The 19,719-nt window shown below is 44.3% G+C and overlaps 2 protein-coding genes across 2 annotated transcripts; one reads left to right on the plus strand and one right to left on the minus strand.

Moving 5' to 3' along the window:
* Positions 1-4,824: 4,824 nt before the first annotated feature.
* Positions 4,825-12,367, plus strand: TRIM21 (tripartite motif containing 21). Its single transcript, XM_010973037.3, has 7 exons — positions 4,825-4,975; positions 6,075-6,518; positions 7,023-7,118; positions 8,254-8,484; positions 10,346-10,368; positions 11,043-11,143; positions 11,415-12,367. Exons 2-7 carry the CDS (start codon positions 6,111-6,113, stop codon positions 11,948-11,950), a joined length of 1,395 nt encoding a protein of 464 aa, XP_010971339.1. The 5' UTR covers positions 4,825-4,975; positions 6,075-6,110; the 3' UTR covers positions 11,951-12,367.
* A 4,751-nt stretch (positions 12,368-17,118) lies between these two features.
* On the minus strand, positions 17,119-18,069 carry LOC105083336 (olfactory receptor 52B4-like). The gene has a single exon (XM_010973158.1). The coding sequence runs from the start codon at positions 18,067-18,069 to the stop codon at positions 17,119-17,121; it is 951 nt and encodes a 316-aa protein (XP_010971460.1).
* Positions 18,070-19,719: the final 1,650 nt, after the last annotated feature.

Below are 19,719 nucleotides of genomic sequence, written 5' to 3' on the forward strand. Positions count from 1 at the left end.
TTGAATATATACCAATTCTGTAATGAATGTATTAATATCCTTGTTTAATAGATGAATAAATTGAAGCTCAGAGAGATGGCATACAACTAGTAAATAGCAGGATTAGCACTGAATCCATGTCTGCTCCATCATGAAGCCCATGCTTTTTTCTACCTCTTCCAACAGTGGCCTCCTCTGTGCCTGCAGGAAACCATGGAGGGTCTGCAGTGATGTGAAACAGTGCTATTTTCTGAGTGTCTGCAAATTCACATACAGGTCTCTTCTTTCTTCTTCTTCTTTTTTTTTTTCCTTTTGTGCTTTTTCCACTTTGCTTTCTGGCACTATGTTCCTGGAATCAAATCTGAGTACAGTGGTACAATTTGGACATTAGATGTCACCTGATAGCTTTCACTGAGCAAATTCTCTTAAAAACAGAGTTGGAAATTTCAAAGCATGAAGTGTCTTTAGGTCTCCTAAATCTATAGAAAATATTAAGCAAAGTTCAACTGATGTTTTGACCTTAAGTTATACAGGGACCAAAAAAAAAAAAAAAGAATAAAGAATGTCTGAACAGGAAGGAATTGAGAATTCTTCTAGCTTCCTGTTTTCTACTTCCTCCTCTACAGCCTATGACCACATCCCTATCAGCTGCCCCTACAGTCACTGCTTGAACTGTCAGGGCAGCCCTGTTATCTCCTTCCTGGCTGTCCCCAAAATGAGGGTCTTCCCTGGGCCTTTAACTCTCATGTACCTATGTTTCTGTGTCACTTCAAGCTAGTTATCCTACTCCATTCAGCCTCAGGGTCCTCTCCCGTAATATGAGTAATAACCCTGGATTGCTAAGCTGTTGTGTAGCTGAAATAACATAACCTGACATAGCAACACTATTCACAATAGCCAAAGCATCCATCAACAGATGAATCCATAATCAAAATGAATATCCATGGTGTCACGAAAACTAGACAGCAGCATGTAAATCAATGAAGCTAGAACACTCCTTCACACCATACACAAAAATAAACTCAAAATGGATTAAAGATGTAAACATAAGACGAGACACAATAAATCTCCTAGAAGAAAACACAGACAAAACATTATCTTACATACATCTCAGCAATGTTCTCCTAGGGCAGTCTGCCCAAGCAATAAAAATAAAACCAAAAATAAACAAATGGGAGCTAATTAAACTTACAAGCTTTTGCACAGCAAAGGAAACCATAAGCAACAAAATGACAACCTACAGAATGGGAGAAAATAGTTGCAAAAGATGAAACTGACAAAAGCTTGATCTCCAGAATATATAAACAGCTCATACGACTTAATAAGAAAAAAACAAACAACTCAATCCAAAATGGGCAGAAGACCTAAACAAGCAATTCTCCAATGAAGACATACAAATAACCAATAGGCACGTGAAAAAATGCTCAATATCACTAATTATCAGAGAAATACAAATCAAAACTACGATGAGGTATCACCTCACACCAGTCAGAATGGCCATCATTCAAAAGTCCACAAATGACAAATGCTGGAGAGGCTGTGGAGAAAAGAGAACCCTCCTACACTGCTGGTGGGAATGCAGTTTGGTGCAGCCATTGTGGAAAACAGTATGGAGATTCCTCAAAAGACTAAAAATAGACTTACCATATGACACAGCAATCCCACCCCTGGGCATATATCCAGAAGGAACCCTACTTCAAAAAGACACCTGCACCTCAGTGGTCATAGTAGCACTATTTACAATAGCCAAGACATGGAAACAACCTAAATGTCCATCAACAGATGACTGGATAAAGAAGTTGTGGTATATTTATACAATGGAATACTATTCAGCCATAAAAAATGGCAACACAATACCATTTGCAGCAACATGGATGTCCTTGGAGAATGTCATTCTAAGTGAAGTAAGCCAAAAAGAGAAAGAAAAACACCATATGATATCACTCAAATGTGGAATCTAAAAATAAAAAAAGAAGAAGATAAATGAACTTAAATATGAAACAGAAACAGACTCACAGACATAGAATACAAACTTGTGGTTGCCAGGGGGAGGGGGGTGGGAAGGGATAGGCTGGGAGTTTGAGATTTGTAGATACTGACAGATATATATAGAATAGATGAACAAGTTTATACTGTATAGCACAGGGAAATATATACAAGATCTTGTAGTAGCTCACAGTGAAAAAGAATACGAAAATGAATATATATATATTCATGTATGACTGAAAAATTGTGCCATACACCAGAAATTGAGACAACATTGTATATTGACTATAACTCAATAAAAAAAGATAAAATAAATATCCATATTCATGAATAACCAATGGAACATTATTCAGCCTTAAAAAATGAAGGAAATCCTGTCACTTGCTATCACATAGACCAAACTTGAGAACATTAAGTGAAATAAACCAGTCACAAAGGGACAAATCCACAAATGATTCCACTTATAAAAGGCACCTAACATAGTCAAACTCATAGAAACAGAAAACAGAATAGTATTTGCCAGAGGCTGAGGGGAGAGAGAAACGGGGAATTATTGTTTAATGGGTACAGGGTTCCAGTTTGGCAAGATGAAAAAAGTACTGTGCATGGATATTGGTGATGGTCACACAACAACATGAATGTATTTAATGCCACTGAAATATACATTTAAAAACGGTTAAGATGGAACTGCCCTCGGAAGGAGAATCAAGTGAGCACCTGACTTCACTGCTGACCTGAAGAGAGAGCCGGCTTGCCGCAGCACCAGGCAGACTCCCTAGGCCCGAAGTGACTCAATGCCGGCTCCCAAGAACACAGCCTCTCCCCAGCTCCGGCTCCTACTGCCTCAGAGACCTCGGCAGCCTCCAAACAGGGCTCCCTGGGGGCTCCTGGAAAACCAGGCCCCGTCTCACCTGGCGCTTGCTGGCTCCAGCCGCCTGAGGAGTCTCCCGTGACAACAAGCCAACAACGGCTTTCCGTGAATCAAGAAACTGGCTCACCGTGCGTCTCCCCACCCTAGGCCTTCCCACACGCCTCGCCCCTTGTGTACCTGCCACTCAAGCAGCCTCAGGTGGCTCCTTGGCTCCAGGCTCTCAGCAGGCTCCAGGGAATCCAGGCGATTCAGCCGGCCAGCTCCAGGAACCTTAGGTGGCTCCACGGCACCAAGTCCACGGAGGGCTTCCGCCAGCCAGTCGGCTCACCGAGATGCCTGCCGGCCCGCGAGGCCCCACGCGTCTCTCACGGACCAGGCGGCGTCCACGAGACCAGGCTTCCGCAGGTTTCCGCAATCCCGCAATCCTGAGGGCTTGGTCTCCCAACCGCGCCTGCGCACGCATGCGGCTCCCGCAGCCCCGAGCAGTTTCGGATGCGGCCCGAGGCATCTCCCAGCATAAAGCCAACCCAGAAAAGCACAACATCACCATATAGATTGAAGTCGAGAGAGGGCATCATCAGAAGAACCCACTGGTATTATAGAGCAATGGTTTGAAAATTCTTGGAGGTTAGGGCATGACCCCTCCCCGCCCCCCCCAGAGGACTGTCTAACCCTTACCTGTGGGTGTGATGAAAGCTTTGGGTGCCAGAGATGATGGCAGAATGAGTGGGATAAAGTGCTGAAGATCAGAGGTGGTGGCATGTGGTTGAGAGAGCCAATTCACTAGCTTACAGAGCTTCTCAAGCCCAAGGGTTGGTGGTGGAATTTCATCATCAGTGTATTGAACTCACATGTGTTCAACATGAGTGAGCATCACAGCAAATCAGCATGATTGGGTCATTTTAGTGATCCAATCTCACACAATCTAGTGAAAGAAATACTGTCAGTCATCAGGAGCAAAAAGTGTGTTAGGCCTTCTTTGTAGAATCTTGCAGCCCTTAGACAATTCCATAAACATGAGTGCCGAAATCCTTGTGACTTTTAGTGGATCCCATGCATAGGAAGTTTCTTAGAGCCCTAAAGGGAGAAGTGGGGACTGAGGCTCACACAATTTCTGGGCAGGGCTCAAGGAACTCCACTCATATATCACTACCAGTTTCAGCTGTTCCTAGGCAATGGGGGAAACCTTCCTCTGAAAAATCAAAACATGGGAACCCCCTAAGGAATGGGGCCAGGGGCAGGGCCACTGCCTATATCTAAGGACAGTACTTCTTTTATGCTAGTACAGAGTTTCTAGCCTCAGCACTAGTGACTTTTTAGCTGAATAATCCTTTTCTGTGGGGAACTGTCCCATGCGTTGTGGGATGTTAATCAGATCCCTGACCTCTACTCACTGGATACCAGTGGTATCCCTCTCTCCCCAAATGTGACAACCAAACATGTTTCCAGACATTATCAAGTGTCTTCTGGGGAAGTAAAATCAACCTTGATTGAAGGGGAATAAAAGGTTCAGATGGCAAATTTTATGTTATGTATATTTCACCACAATTTAAAAAATAATAAAACAATCTGAGAAAACCCCTAGGTCAGTGATAAGCACACAGTTGGTGCTCAATAAATGTTCACTCCCATCTTACCACTCACTCGTGTGATGCTGCCTTGGGGAGCATGGGGAATAAATCTCTCCCCATGTTAAAAGAATACCAAGTCTCCTGAAGAGGAAATGTTTCTGGGAGTAGGAAACAGAAGGTGGCCTTCGCAGGAGAGCTCTGGGCACCCCTTCTGTCCATCCAAACCTCCTTCAGAGCAGCTCCCGCACGTGGGCGTGGCAGGTAGGCCTGCGTCAAAGGAAGTATCATGACGCCCCCACGTAACAAATACGATATTTTCCTCTATTAGACAGAGAGGACATGGACGGGAGCGTAAAGCAAGGACTGAATGCTGTGGCGCTTTCACACAGTCCCCGCCTCGAAGAAACCCGAGCCCGAGGCTTCTGACTCTTGCAACGCCTTAACTCCTCCCTCCTCCTCTCTTTGCCCCTCCCACTTTCCCCTCCCTTCACCCTCCTCCCTCTCAGACTCGCCTTTGACGGGAAATCGAAAGTGAAATAAGGAACCAGCTGCTGAGTCCTCTGAAGAGGTAAGTGAACTTGCCTAGATCGAGGTACCCCAGCCCTCCTTGAGGGACCGCTCTACCCTGCCCCAGATCTGAAAAGCCCCCTCCAACCAGTTCCCTCCCCTAGAGCCTTTGGTCTCAGTTTTCCCTCAGCAGGGCCCCCTCAACCCTAACCCAGCAGTTCTTCCGGTGCCGCACGTTTGCCTGAGGGGAAGCTAGGCTGTGAACTTGACTTCCAGGTGCCCCAGAAGGAGCTAGGCTGCCCTGCTGCTGGCACCTGAGCCGGGACAAGAGGCCTGGGGGAAGCCAGGAGAACTAGCACTGAAGGCAGCCTAGCTTGGAGGATGGTCCAGAGGAACCCAGTGTGGGGTAGACCTGCAATCTCCAAGACTCCCATCCCCAAAAGTACCCCCTGGAGGTGAAAGGGGCAGGGTTGCTCAGGCTGTTAGAAATGTATGGATCTATGCCCTGGGGGAAACAAAGACAGGTACCAGGTTCAGAGTAGTTGAGAGAAGAGCCCAGGGTGTACTCAATCACCCACACATTCGTGTGCGTATACACATATGTATATACATATACACATATATGCCCATACAGATATACATATGTACTTATGAGAATATATAAGAAAAAATATATTCTTATGTATATATTCATATGTGTATATGTGTGAGTATATATATATTTTTTGCCATTATTGCAAAGATTAATGAAGATGTAGATGAAGTGTCTAGCACCTGACACATGGAAGGTACATGGTAAATGGTCACTATTATTAGGATTAGCTTCTCAAGAAAGTGGAGGACTGGTGGCCTGAGATGGAAGATTGGTGGGTAAAGCCTGGGCATGAGGGTTTAAGCAGAGAAGGACATGATGAAAGTAGGATTGTAACAGCTTCATCTCAGCTTCTCAGCAATTTTCGCTGTCTCGTTTGGGGACTCAGTTTCTCCTTCTGTCTGATCAGTGGACCAGACTGTGACGGAGGAGCTTGTGTTATTCAGGTTGACGTCCTTGACTTTTCTTGTTTTCACTCCCTCCTGTTTTCCTTTGAATTGTTTGTTTTTCTCTCACCACTCTTCTCTCCCCCTTTCCTTTTCTCCTCTCCCCACTGGGCCCCTGCAAGATCTCCCCAGTGCTGCTTAATAGGTACATTACCCCCATGGCCTCAGCAGTGCCCTTGGCGATGATGTGGGAGGAGGTCACGTGCCCTATCTGCCTGGATACCATGGTGGAGCCCGTGAACATTGAATGTGGTCACAGCTTCTGCCGAGAATGCATCTCTGAAGTTGGGAAAAATGGGGGCAGCGTCTGTCCTGTGTGCCGGCTCTGCTTCCTGCTCAGGAACCTCCGGCCCAATAGGCAGTTGGCCAACGTGGTGGACAACCTTAAACAAATCAGCCAGGGTGCCAAGGAGGGCACACAGGGAGAGCTGTGTGCGGTGCACAGAGAGAGACTTCACCTGTTCTGCGAGGCAGATGGGAAGGCCCTTTGCTGGGTGTGTTCCCAATCCCGGAAACACCGTGACCACCCCATGGTCCCTGTGGAGGAGGCTGCTCGTGAGTACCAGGTGAGGCCTTAGCACGGAAGCACAAACAGGTAGAAAGGAGATGGGGCCCTGATGACTGCTTTGTTACTCAGAGCTGGGGATGGGAGAGAGTCACCCGTGGAGTTGAGGGGTTGAGGAAAGAAAGTGTGTCTCCTGCCTTCTATGTCTAATTTAAGGGGAGAATTGCAAGCTCAGCACAATTTTTTCATTCCCCAAGATCAGCGGATATGTTATGGGAAAATGCTGTAAGGATTGTGTTTCTTTGTGGCCTCCTGGAATGAGTAGCATCCCCTCACCACCCTTCCCACCCCTTCCACCCCAGTGGTGTGGCTTTGTTTTGTAAGAAATATCAGACTTTTTCCAAAATCTTCCCATCCACAGAATTCCTACCCCAGTCAGACTGGAGTCCTCCCTCCTCCTCTGCACTCACACTTTTCAAGGAACCAGTATAATCTTCCCCCACCTCACACCACCCTACTCTACTTCTCGGTCTGACGGGGCTTAACCTGCTACCTTTCTCTGCAGGAGAAGCTCCAGGTGGCATTAGAGAAACTAAAAAATGGGCAGCAGTTGGCTGAGAAGCTGGAAGTGGATGTTTCAATGAAGAGAGCAGCCTGGAAGGCAAGAGTCACATCCCGAAGGGAACATGAGATCAGAAGCCTGGGGAGGGTCCAGGGTCCTGGACTCAAGAAAGCCCTAACCATAGCAATGCCTGTCTGAGAAGAGTCCCTATCTCTCACTCTCCAAGAACCAGCCATCCCCTAGGTCTTCCGATAGAGGGGAATAAAAGGGTGGCGCTCAAAGAGCTCCAATTAGACACAAAGATCAAGAGTCTTAGGAGAAGGTGCTGAGGGACAAGACATACCCTAAAGCTCCTGCTCCTTGAGCCCAGTCTTAGGGGATGACAGCACCAGTTCCTCAATATCTGGGACAGAGAAATCTAAGGAGAGATGCCCAATGGCTAGGCCTGTCAGGAAATGACGAGGGCTGCAAGGAACAGACTTAAGGGAACCATCAAGACCTTAAAGTAGGAAAACCAGTCCAACCAGGTGGTTGCTGGACCTTGTCCAGGTCACTGGTCAGAAGTGTAATGGGGATCTACAGCTTGTTTTGCACCAAAGATTAGGAGGTGGGGTGGGTCAGGGACTAGAGAAGAGTGCAAGGAGATCATTGACCAGGTGATCCCAGAAGAGGAAGATTTGGGAGTGGGGAAGGGTGAATCAGGCTGTGGTAGCAAAAGGGGTCATCCCATGTCATTGAATGACCCTCCAGTCACAAGCAGGAGAGGCCAAGCAAAGAATACCTCAAAGACTCCTTTTCCCCAGGACTTAGGAATGGTGTTGTGAGCCTGTCTTTGTGACATTGTTGTGGGTGGAGGCAGGTGTTTCTGCTACTTACTGAGATATGAAGACAAAGGGGCAGGTCTGTGTGGTGACTTAAAGGATGTGGAGGAAGTCTCTGATACCATAGGCTGATGCAGCTGTGGTTGTAGGGCAGCTGTGGTGCACCCCCCACACCAGTCCCATTTCCCTCTTAGGCCCAGAAGCCTCACCCACCAGCCTCCCCAGCAAAACCGTGTGGGTGTGGGTGTGGGTGTGTCTGTGTGCGCGTGCTCACGCGCGCTTATTCCCAGAGGGAGCCAAGCGGTGCATCTACAAGGAATAGAAACAGATAGGAACACTTCCTCTCCCAAAGCTTAAGAGATTTTGATTTAAAAAATAAAAACAACACCTCTTTCTTTCCATGGACACCAAAGGGGAAGGTTGAAGCACACAAATTGAGGATTCATGAAGAGTTTGTGAGACAGAAAAACTTCCTGGCAGAAGAGGAGCAGAGGCAACTGCAGAAGCTGGAGGAGGATGAGAGGGAAAAGCTGAGAGTCTTGGGGGCGACAGAGGCCAGGCTGGCCCAGCAGAGCCAGATCCTGCAGGAGCTGATCGCAGAGCTGGAGAGGAGGAGTCGGGGCTCAGCGCTGGAGCTGCTGCAGGTGAGGCCTGAGGACAGGCTCTGCTCTGAGATTCAGGCAGTAACTGAAAAAAGCCAGAGCTCCTAGGGGTTACCTTAAGAGCACACAGAAACTCGGTCCCTGGAATTGTCTTAAGTAGAACAGACTAGAATTTGGACCCATGAGTGGGTTGCACTCGAGGCATGGAAAAGTACAAATTTAGGAAGGAATATTCCACGCAGAAATCAAAAGAAATGGACATCTCTGGAAGGTGCTTGCTCTAACACGTACCAGATCCATGACCTAGAGAAAGTTCCTTAATCTTTCTGAAGGTCAGGTTTCTCCTGTGCTAAATGCGTATTATAAGATTACATATCTCAAAAGGGTTTTGTAAGGATTAAATAAAAGAATCCAGTAAGGCTCTTAGATGAGTGTTTGGCCATGGGAAGATTTTCATAAATGTAACATAACTAAAAACACTGAATGGAAAATTAAAAGACGGCAGCCCAGCCCCAGCCCTGCCACAAATTTCTCTCCGTAACCCCAAGTCATTTTCCTTTCCTCAACCTAATTTCTCCATCTGTGAAACAGGGGTAGTGGGCTCAATGACAAGGGTTCTCCAAACTTTAGTCATAAATTACCATCTTTACACTTTCTGCTATTTCTGTGAACTACCCAAATGATTTTAGCATGTTATTTTTTTCTTTAAATTATCTCACGATTTTACCTGAATAAATAGAATTTAAAAGGAAATTTGTCCCAAGCAATAGCAGCCAAGAAATTATGTGTTGATGTTACTATTTTTCCTAATTTGTTTCATAACAGTAATATTAATGACTGCAAATTCTTAAGTAGCACATATGCCAGTGTTCAGTCCCTCGTGACTATGCAATGAGGTGGATGCTACTATTATATTATTCTTATTTCATCGATGAGAAAACTAAGGTGCAGAGATGTTAAGAGATTTAGTGAGAGACTCAAACTAAAAATCTGAACCAAGTTCACCAGAATAGTAAGAGGTAAAGCTAAGACTAAAATAAGCACATAATTATTTTTACAAATTCAGTGATGTGTTTTCCCACTTACAATCATCTCACATCCGCCGATGACAGGCGTTTGCTGGCCTCACTTTGGGAAACAATGGACGAGATGGTCTCAGAAGTCCCTTCTGCTGGGACATTCTGTGGCTCCTCTTTTCCCCACATCTTTCCACTGTCTCTCAGTCAGACGAGGTCATGAGACCATTTCTTTCTGGTTTGTGCACAAAAGCTAATGAGGTTGACATGACTTCTCAGGATCTCTTCTTCCCATTGTCTAAATCTTGCTTCTGCCCAACATCGAGCAGAGCTTTCTCAGGCATGTTTGACAGGGCCTAGGAGCCTGCCCACTCCCGAGTAAGGACCCCCAACCCCTGCAACAGTATATTTGCAGATGTTTCAGTATCACATCCCTGTTTCACATACAGCATGGGACAGAGCTTTAACTAGTCAGCCCTTCCTCCCCGGACAGTGCGACCCCACAGCGAGAGCAGGTTCTGTGCATCCTGACTTGGCCATTCTTTCTCCGTGACTGTCTCTGGGCCTCAGCCAGGCTGCGCTATTTGCTCCTTTCCACTCTCCCACCCGCCCCCACCAAGGAGCCGGTCCTTCTAATATTTTTTCTGAGTCACCTCCCTTCCTCTAGCTATAGGTCACATGCATGCTAGGTTTCTGCTTACCTTACAAGCACCTCCATGTCCCTTTTGTTCCAAGCTGGTCAGAAATGTCTTTTGGGCCTTGGCACAGAGGAATGCGGCAGAGCACTGTCCGTGCACCTCAGGGTTGTATCATGTCACCACAGGACTGAAGTCTCAACCATAAAACCAGTGTCTCCAGAACTTACCCTGTGTCTCTTTTCTCCTCAGGAGGTGAAAAGTGTCCTGGAAAGGTAAGGAGAGGTTTTCTTTGTTAGAGGAGGGGTTGGCAGGAAGCATATATACCTGTTAAAAAAGATTTCTGAGTTAGGAAACATCCACTGAAGTTTTCCCCATCCTCCTCCTTGTCCTCGAAGACCCAATCCTCCATCAAATATTTGCTGGTCTCAGAAGGCTAATTCATGGACATCTCAATTGGTGAGCTGCCCAAAGTAATTGGACTGTAACATCTTCACAATGCAAAGTTAGACAAACTGGGGAGTTCTGAGCCTACAAACCACTGGGACTTCTTTAAAAAGAATCTAACCAGTTTCAAACCTCCCAGAAAGAGCCATGGGGAAGACCCACGGCACAGGTGAGACTTCTTGAGGTTCCTCACAGCAGTGATTTAGACGATATCAGACGACTTGCCTGTTAAATGAAACAGAATGTGCTTGCGGGCTGACCTTAGGTTTGGAGAGGAGATACAGGCTGTCCATGTGCTGCAGAGGCTCATGTAACCAGCAAGGCTTGGAGAGAAACTGAATCCTACTTCCTTTTGCCCTCCATCCCCAGGATCCTAACACAAGAGGTGTTTGCAAATTTGCACTGAATTAAATCTATCATGAACAAGGGTGGGTAGAGCAACAGGATTTGGGAAGGGTGATGTAGGTGTTGGATATAGAGTCTCTAACTCTTTTTCCCCCAGGAGTGAGAACTGGAACCTGGAGAAGCTAGACATTGTCTCCCCAGACCTAGAGAGTGTGTGCTGTGTGCCCGGGCTGAAAAAGATGCTGAGGACGCATGGTGGTGAGGCCAGCACCAGGCTGTGGGTCTGACCTGCTGGGGAGCAGAAGGGGATAACGAGGGTGCGCAGTGCATCCCAGAGTTGGGGAGAGGTGACAGGCTACAGTAGGTGGGGCAGGGGTGGAAATACCCCAAAGGTCAGGGCAAGGGTCGGAGTTGGCTGGGCAGTCATTTCCTCACACAGTGAGGCTCAGGATCACCCCTTCATCCTCATGTCCCCACCACAGGCACAGAATTACTGACTCCCCACACTCTTCTGGTCCTCTCTCTGCAGTACACATCACACTGGATCCACGTACAGCCAATCCATGGCTCATCCTTTCGGAGAATCGGAGAGAAGTGAGGTTTGGAGACATCCAGCAGAAGGTGCCTGAAAATGAGGAAAGATTTGATACTTACCCCATGGTCCTGGGTTTCCAGTGCTTTGACTCCGGAAAACTTTACTGGGAGGTAGATGTGACAGGAAAGGAGGCCTGGGACCTGGGGGTCTGTAGAGACTCTGTGCGGAGGAAGGGGCATTTTATGCTCAACCCCAGCAATGGCTTCTGGACAATCTGGCTATGGAACAAACAAAAGTATGAAGCTGGCACCTGCCCCTCTACTCCCCTCCACCTTCAGGTGCCTCCATGCCGAGTTGGGGTCTTTCTGGACTATGAGGCCAGCACTGTCTCCTTCTACAATATCACTGACCATGGCTCCCTCATCTATACCTTCTCCGAATGTGCCTTCGCTGGACCTCTAAGGCCCTTCTTCAATCCTGGTTTCAATGATGGAGGAAAAAATGCGGCCCCTCTGATCCTCTGTCCCTGAGGATGGGCTGATAGGGATCCAGAGACTGTCAATGGCTCTCTCTGGACACCAACACACCTCTATTGGTTCCCCTTCTCAGCCACTAGCCCTGCCTCATTTGCCCACGACCTCTGAACCACCTTTTTCTCTGCAGAGGTGTCAGGATGCCAGCCAGCCAACTTTAGCAGGGAGATCACTGGAAGTCTATGTCAAATGACCTTCACCACCAATATTCCTGCCCTGCACTGCTTTATGACTCCCTCCATGAAACATGCTACTTGTAGATGGCCCCCAAACCCATCTGGATCAATGAAAACATGCTTCTGCCTTTTTTATGCGACTCAAGTTTTGTTTTCTCCTCTCCTTCTCTAGGCCTTTGGTCAGATCTCTACTATGTATCTTGCAAAGGACTTCCTAAATAAACTGTGCCTCAACCTGTTCCGTCTTTCCTTGCCTCGTACACATCTAGGATTATCTTCCCAGCATACACTCATTTGATCATGAGTGGCTCCACACTGCCTATAGAAAAACATATTTTAAAACAAAGGCTGAATTCTGCATGCCTTAGATTGCCATGTTAAATATCCAGCCTGCTGTGCTCCCCCATTTCCACCATTATCTCCCAACCACATCTTGTTGATAGTGGAGTTGGTTAAAGGGTGTATTGATATAAATGGCAGGGGTGATGGTATTTTGATGTGCCAACTGCCTAGGCTATAAGCCCCCAGTTTTTCAATCAAACACTAATCCCAATGTTGCTGTAAAGATGTTTTGTAGATGTCATCAAAGTCCACAATTATTTGACTTTAAACAGGGGAGACTGTCCTTGATAAGCAGGGTGGGCCTAATGTTCAATCAGGTGAAAGGCCTTGAGAGCAGAACTGAGACTTCCCTGAAGTCGAAGGTATTCCACTTATAAAGGGCAGCTTCAGCCCATGCCCAGGAGTCCCAGCTTGTCCTTCCTGAGAGCCTGCCTTGTGGGTTTACAACTTGCCTTGCCAGCCTTCACAGTTGCATAAGCGAATTCCTTGCAATAAATAAATAAATCTCTTAATGTTTATCTCCTGCTAGTTCTCCTTCTCCAGTTGAACCCTGATTGGTATGAAAGCCAGGACTGAGGTAACAGCATCACCTGGTTTCAGCACTTTCTTGAGTTTAAGCTTTTAAGGTTGGAGCAATAAAGATTTACACCTGAGCAATAGCGGGCTGTGTGAGAGCCACTACCCTTCCAGGAACCCTGATTCCTCATTGAAAATAGAATCTCAGATTTCCCTTAGCACATCTACTAAATATTTCATGAAAAACTTAGATACTATACAAAGATGTCAGTGACCTTTAAAAGACCTTATTGGTAAAAGAGTTATTTCTAGAGATAAGTAATGGTCTATCTTAACACTGGACAGAAAGAAGATACTTAAAAGGAAAGATAAAAGGAAGAGTATCCTTGGGCAAGATGATGACATTACACAGCTAAACCAGTATAAGCTGGCAAAGTCAACCAGTGCTTTGGTTGATACACTGGAGGAAGAATATGGAGAACTCAGTCCTATATGAATGGAATGTACTGGCAAGGGTTGGATTCGTATGTATCCAATGTGGGTCATGGAGAAATACTTTTTAGTAGAAGGGTAAGTTATGAAACCAGCTTTTCTGCTTCTCTGTGTCTCTGCTTTGGGGTTGACCAATGTAAATGATTTTTTTTTCCCCTACAATTGATACACTGGTGAGAGGAGACTACCATAATGATATAAACTTAAATACTCTCATTTCTCAAAAAGTACCTTGGCATACTGGGTTACCCTGATACTTAGAGTTGTACATTACACAGATGACATACTACCATCCCCTTGGTCTCCACCAAAAGGTATTAAATAGTAGATACTTCATAGTATCTCAACTTTTCTCCCCACCAATAATTACTAACAAGTCTTCCAGGTACACCCCAGCATGGCACACAAAAATTCTCTTGAGAAATGAAAGATTCTACCAGCAGCAATTCTAATTTTGATTAATACTATCCTTTAAAATTCAAATAAGGCCTACTGACTTTTGTGATCTCCTTTGATTCTACAAATTCCTTTTGAATTACAAGAAGTACTTATTACACCAAAATTTTAAGGCTAAACGAGCTAAGGCAGAAAGAAGTTAAAAATGTACCCACTGCTGTCACCTGAGAGGGGCTGAAGGGGGATTCGAGGAGGTAAGCTGCCCAACCGGAAAAATGTGTGAGGAGCCGCCGTACCACAAAACAAACTGCGCGAGGAGCCGGCAAGGAGCGAAACAGCACTTTATCCTAGTTCAACAAGATGGCGCGCGCCCGCGTGGCGCACTTGTCCTGCTTTTCTCTATCCTGCGCGCACATGCTCATTCCTTTGTTCATACTACTTACATAATGCTACTAGCGCATGCGTACCTTTACTTTCTTCGTTCACAGGCTTACATAACTGGCGCATGCGTACATTTACCTCTTACCTCATACACAGGCGAGTTGTGACCTTTGACCTGGGTCCCACGGCCTACTCACTTAACTGCTTACTCTGCGTGAAGTATGTTCCAGATCCTGCTAATATTTTGTATTTCTTAGTTCTATCTATGGTAAAAGTATAGTCAAGAAATGTAAAGATTATGGTGCCCCTTCCTTTTTTACTTATGAAACTATCTTATATTTAAATTTTTCCAGCTTTATTATGGTATAATTAACAAATAAAAATCGTGTCTAAAAAGGTGTACACTTAAATATATGTATACCTGTGAAATGATTAATTCAATCAAGCTAATTAACAGATTCATCACCTCACATAGTTACTATTTTGTATGTACAGCAAGAACACTTAACATCAACTCTCAGCAAATTTCAAGTATACAATCCCATATTTTAACTATAATCACCATACTGTACATTAGGTCCCCAAACTGAAAGTTTGTACCCTTCAGCCAGCATCTCCCTATTTCCCCTACCCCTGTGCCTCTGGCAACCACCATTCTGCTCTCTCCTATGAGTTCAATTTTTTTGGATTCCACATAGAAGAGAAATTATGCAGTATTTGTCTTTCCGTGTCTGACTTATTTCACTTAGTATAATGCACTCCAGGCTCAACCATGTTGTCACAAATGGCAGGATTCCCTTCTTTTTATGGTTGAATAACATTCCATTGTGTACGTGCACCACATTTTCTTTTTTTCTTCCAACTTTATTGAGGTATAATTGACATAACATTTTGTAACCTTAAGGTGTAAAACGCAATGATTTAATATACATATATATTGCTAAATGATTACCACAATAAGGTTAGTTAACACATCCATCACCTCATAGTTACATTTGCATTTCTGGTGAGAACTTTTAAGATCTACTCTCTTAAGACTTCCAAATACACAATACAGTACTATTAACTCTTGTCATTATGCTGTACATTGCATTCTCAAAACATATTTTATAACTGGAATTTTATACCCTTGACCACCTTCAATCATTTCCCTCACCCGCATCCCTCATGTCTGGCAGCCACCAATCTATTCTGTTTCTATGAGTTTGATTTTTTAGATTCCACCTACAAATGAGATCATACAGTATTTGTCTTTCTCTAACTTATTTCACGTAGTGTAATGTTTTCAAGATTCATCCACATTGTCACGAATGGCAAGATTTCCTTATATGGCTGACTAGAATATATATCACATTTTATGTATATGTATATCACATTTTATTTATCCATTCTTCTTTCAATGAACACTAAGGTTGTTTCCATCTCTTGGCTATTGTAAATAATGCTGCAGTGAACATGGGGGTGCAGATATCTCTTTGAGACGGTGATTTCATTGTTTTCAGAATCGGAATTCCAGAAGTGGAATTTCTGAATCATATGGTAGTTCTATTTTTAATTTTTTGAGGAACCTCCATACTGTTTGCCATAGTGGCTCCACAGATTTACATTCCACCAACAGTGTACAATGGTTCCTCTTTTTTCCATATCCTTGCCAGCATTTGTTATCTCTTATCTTTTTGATAATAGACATTCTAACAGGTGTGAAGTGATATCTCATTGTGGTTTTGATTCACATTTGTCTGATAATTAGTGATATTGAGAATCTTTTCATCTTCCTATTGGCCATGTGTATGTCTTCTTTGAAAAATCTCTATTCAGGTCCTTTGCCATTTTTTAATCAGGTTATTTGCTTTTTGTGGGCTTTTTGCTATTGAGTTTTGCTATTGAGTTACAAGTACTCCTTACATATTTGAATATTAACCCCTTATCAGATATATGATTTGAAAATATTTTCTCCCACTCCATAGGCTGCCTTTCCATTTTGTTGATTGATTGTTTTTCTGTAGAGAAGCTTTTTAGTTTTTTCATTATTAGACAAGCTTTTTAGTTTGATGTAGTCCCACTTCTTTATTTTGCTTTTGTTGCCTCTACTTTGATGTGAAATCAAGAAAATCATTGTCAAGACCAATGTCAAGAAGTTTTTTTTTAAAATATTTTTGTCTAAGATTTTTAGTTTCAGATCTTATATTTAAGCCATTATTCCACTTAAAGTTAATTTTCATCTGTGGTGTAAGGGTCCAATTTCAATCTTTTGCATGCAAATATCCAGTTTTCCTAAAACTATTTATTAAGAGGCTATTCTTTCCTCACTGAGAATTCTTAATACCCTTGTCAAAGAATGCATGGGTTAAATGCATGGGTTTATTTCTAGTTCTCTATTCTGTTCTTTGGTTCCACTTCAAATTCAAAATAAGTTTATAGATAGACATAGATATAGATTTCTCAAGTCTGTATATGATGAAATTAAATATATATTCTGTCTAGATGCTTTAATTGCAGTGTCCTAGCTAAGCTCACTGTAGGAAATAATTCTCATTGTTTAATATGATTTAGTTTGGTTTTGGTATTCCTATTTTTCAGGACACTATGCATGTGCTAAGAAAAGTCTCTAAGAGGCTAAGTAACTTCAAGATCAAACACATCACTTTTGGTGAAACCAGGGCTCAAATCTAATCTGATCTGAAAGCTCATGCTCTTTTCTAAACACTGCCCTTCTTAAAGTAACATGGCAATCTATCTTTCAAAGTAATGACAGATCCCTTTGTTCACAGTCAGTATAATCCTTAGTTCATAAATCTCTACAAAGCAGGCAAAAAAAATGCAAGATTCTACGTTGATAAACATATCACCTGTCACATAAACTCAGCAGTATGTCCACCATGAAGACAGAGTACTAACCAGACGCTCGCGAATCTGCCTGGTCTCGATGCCATAGATGATGGGGTTTAGCATAGGAGGGGCTGACATGCAGACATTTGCCAGCAGGATGTGGGTATGGAGAGGAACATGATGCCCAAACCGCTGAGTAATTATGGTAAAAATGCCAGGCAAGTAGAACATGGAAATGACCCCAAGGTGAGAGCCACATGTGCCCAGGGCCTTTTGCCGAGCTCCTCGGGAGGGGAGGCAGAAGACTGCACTGAGGATGAAGGTGTAGGAAACCAAGATGAGCAAGGCATCTATCACTACAGTAGAGAGAAGAACTGACAAACCATACCAGACATTGACATGAATATCAGCACAAGCAAATTTGGCAACAGCCATGTGCTCACAGTAGGTATGTGGTAGCACATTGCTATGGCAGAAAGGCAGCCTCTTCACCAGGAACACATCTGGGAGTATCACAGAGAAGCTTCGCAGGACCACAGCCAGGCCAACCCTTATGATTACTGTGTGACTGAGCACTGTGGTATAACGCAGTGGGTCACAGATGGCCACATAGCGGTCAAATGCCATGGCCAACAGAATCCCTGAGTCAGCAATGGAGGAGGCATGGATGAAGAAGATTTGGGTGACACAGCCATCAAGGGAGATCTCTCCAGCATGGAACCAGAATATGGCCAGGGCCTTGGGCACAGTGGTAGTGGACAGGATGAGGTCAGCCACAGCCAGCATGATGAGGAAGAAGTACATGGGCTCATGGAGGCTGTGTTCAATGATGATGATGAAGAAAAGGAGGCAATTCCCAAGGACAGCAACAAGGTAGGAAATAAAGAAGGGGAGAGAGATCCATGTGTGCTGGTCTTCCAGGCCAGGGATCCCCAGCAGAATGAAGAGTGAGTGGCTGGTACCAGTGTGGTTGGGGGTTGCCATGCCCAGAATGAGTCATTTGGGTGTTGATGTATAGGATTTGGCAGTCATCTCTTCTCCCCTTCCATAAAGGTGAATGGGACTGGAGCAGGGAAGTGGAGACAGATCATTTTTCATTGGTTGAGAAATGGAAAGGCTCTGGTCAGGAAATCAGGAAACATGGGTTAAAACTCCTTGCCATTCTATTCACTAACTATGCGATCTCAGTAAAATTACTTCCTTACTCTGGGTCTCTTTTTTCATCACCTTAAAACTAAAGTTGATGAGAAGTTGGATTACATATCTCTGGCTATTATAAACAGTTAAGAGCTGTGAATAACACTGCAGTTTCCACTTGGACCATCAAAAATGTGATCTGCATCTCCAAAGAAAATGGTAACTGAGTTAACTATCAATTTAACAAACCTTACTAAGCACCTACCATGGTTCCTGAAGGACCTATTTCAGGGAGAGACAGACAGTTAAATAAACTATCTATACAATACAGAGAGTATAGAGGAAAAGTTCAACACAGGGAGCTGTGGAACACATGGAGAACTTCCTAGGAATTCAGAAAAGATTTTCTGAGAGTGTCACCCTGAGTTGAACCTTGAAATATAAGTAAGAGTTTGCCAAGTAAAGTCATACGAGGGGGGAAGAACATGAACAAAGTCACAGAGACCTGAAAGGACATGGAGTTTGGAGGAAAATTATAACAATTCAGGGTTACCATAGCATAGAGGACATAGCACGAAATGGTAGGAAATAATGTCAGACAGTGACGTCGAGGCCAAAACACTGAGGGCTCTGGTTATTAGTCCAAAGAGTTTAGAATTTATGTTGAAGCAATAAGAGCCACTGAAGAGTTTATAATGAGAGAATGGCACGGTGAAGTTTGCATTTTAGGTAGCTCTCTCTGGCAGGACTGCGTAAGAAGGATGGGGAAGGGAGAAGGCAGGTTGGAAACAGATCAGTTAGGAGCGGCTGTGTGTAAGGGCTGCATGTGCATTATCTCAATCACCACACCCTGAGAGAACTGTAGTCATTCCCCCCATTTTACTGATGGGAAGAAAACAGAGTTAGAGAGTTTAAGTCATCCTCCACCCAAGATCACCTGGATAGTAAATGGCAGAGCTAGAATTTGGCAACCCACATCATCTTTGAATCACATCATGTCTGCCCTACTCCACCTTCATCCCCTTCATCAGGTGATTGTAATTTCCTGACTCTTGGCCCAGGGAGAAAAACAAAACTCATCCGTCGTTCATTCCCTTCACCTCCCCACCCTCACTCTGCCATCTACAAATTTATATTTGAATTGTCTTTTCCCTCTTGCTACTATTCAAGGCTTAGCCTTCCATCTGTGCACTGGACCCCAGCCTTCTCTTCTTTTTAAGTACCTCTCCCCATTAATCTGTCATGGTGGTCATTTCAAACTCTCCCTCTCTGTTGGCTCCTTATCCTTAGTGTGCAGATATGTCCAGGTGTCTCTTCCTCCATTCACCTTTGCTTTACAAAAGGAGGGATGTGTTCTCTCTTCATCTAACCTCTTACCACCTTCCTGATCTTTACCCAATGCCATTTTACTTGTAACTCCAATATGCTACTAAAGCTTCCTTTTCTAAAATAATCTATCATACTGCCATATCTAATACTACTTTTCATTTCTTATTA

Source organism: Camelus bactrianus, chromosome 10, assembly GCF_048773025.1.
Source record: "Camelus bactrianus isolate YW-2024 breed Bactrian camel chromosome 10, ASM4877302v1, whole genome shotgun sequence".
In the NCBI taxonomy this organism is placed as follows: domain Eukaryota; kingdom Metazoa; phylum Chordata; class Mammalia; order Artiodactyla; family Camelidae; genus Camelus; species Camelus bactrianus.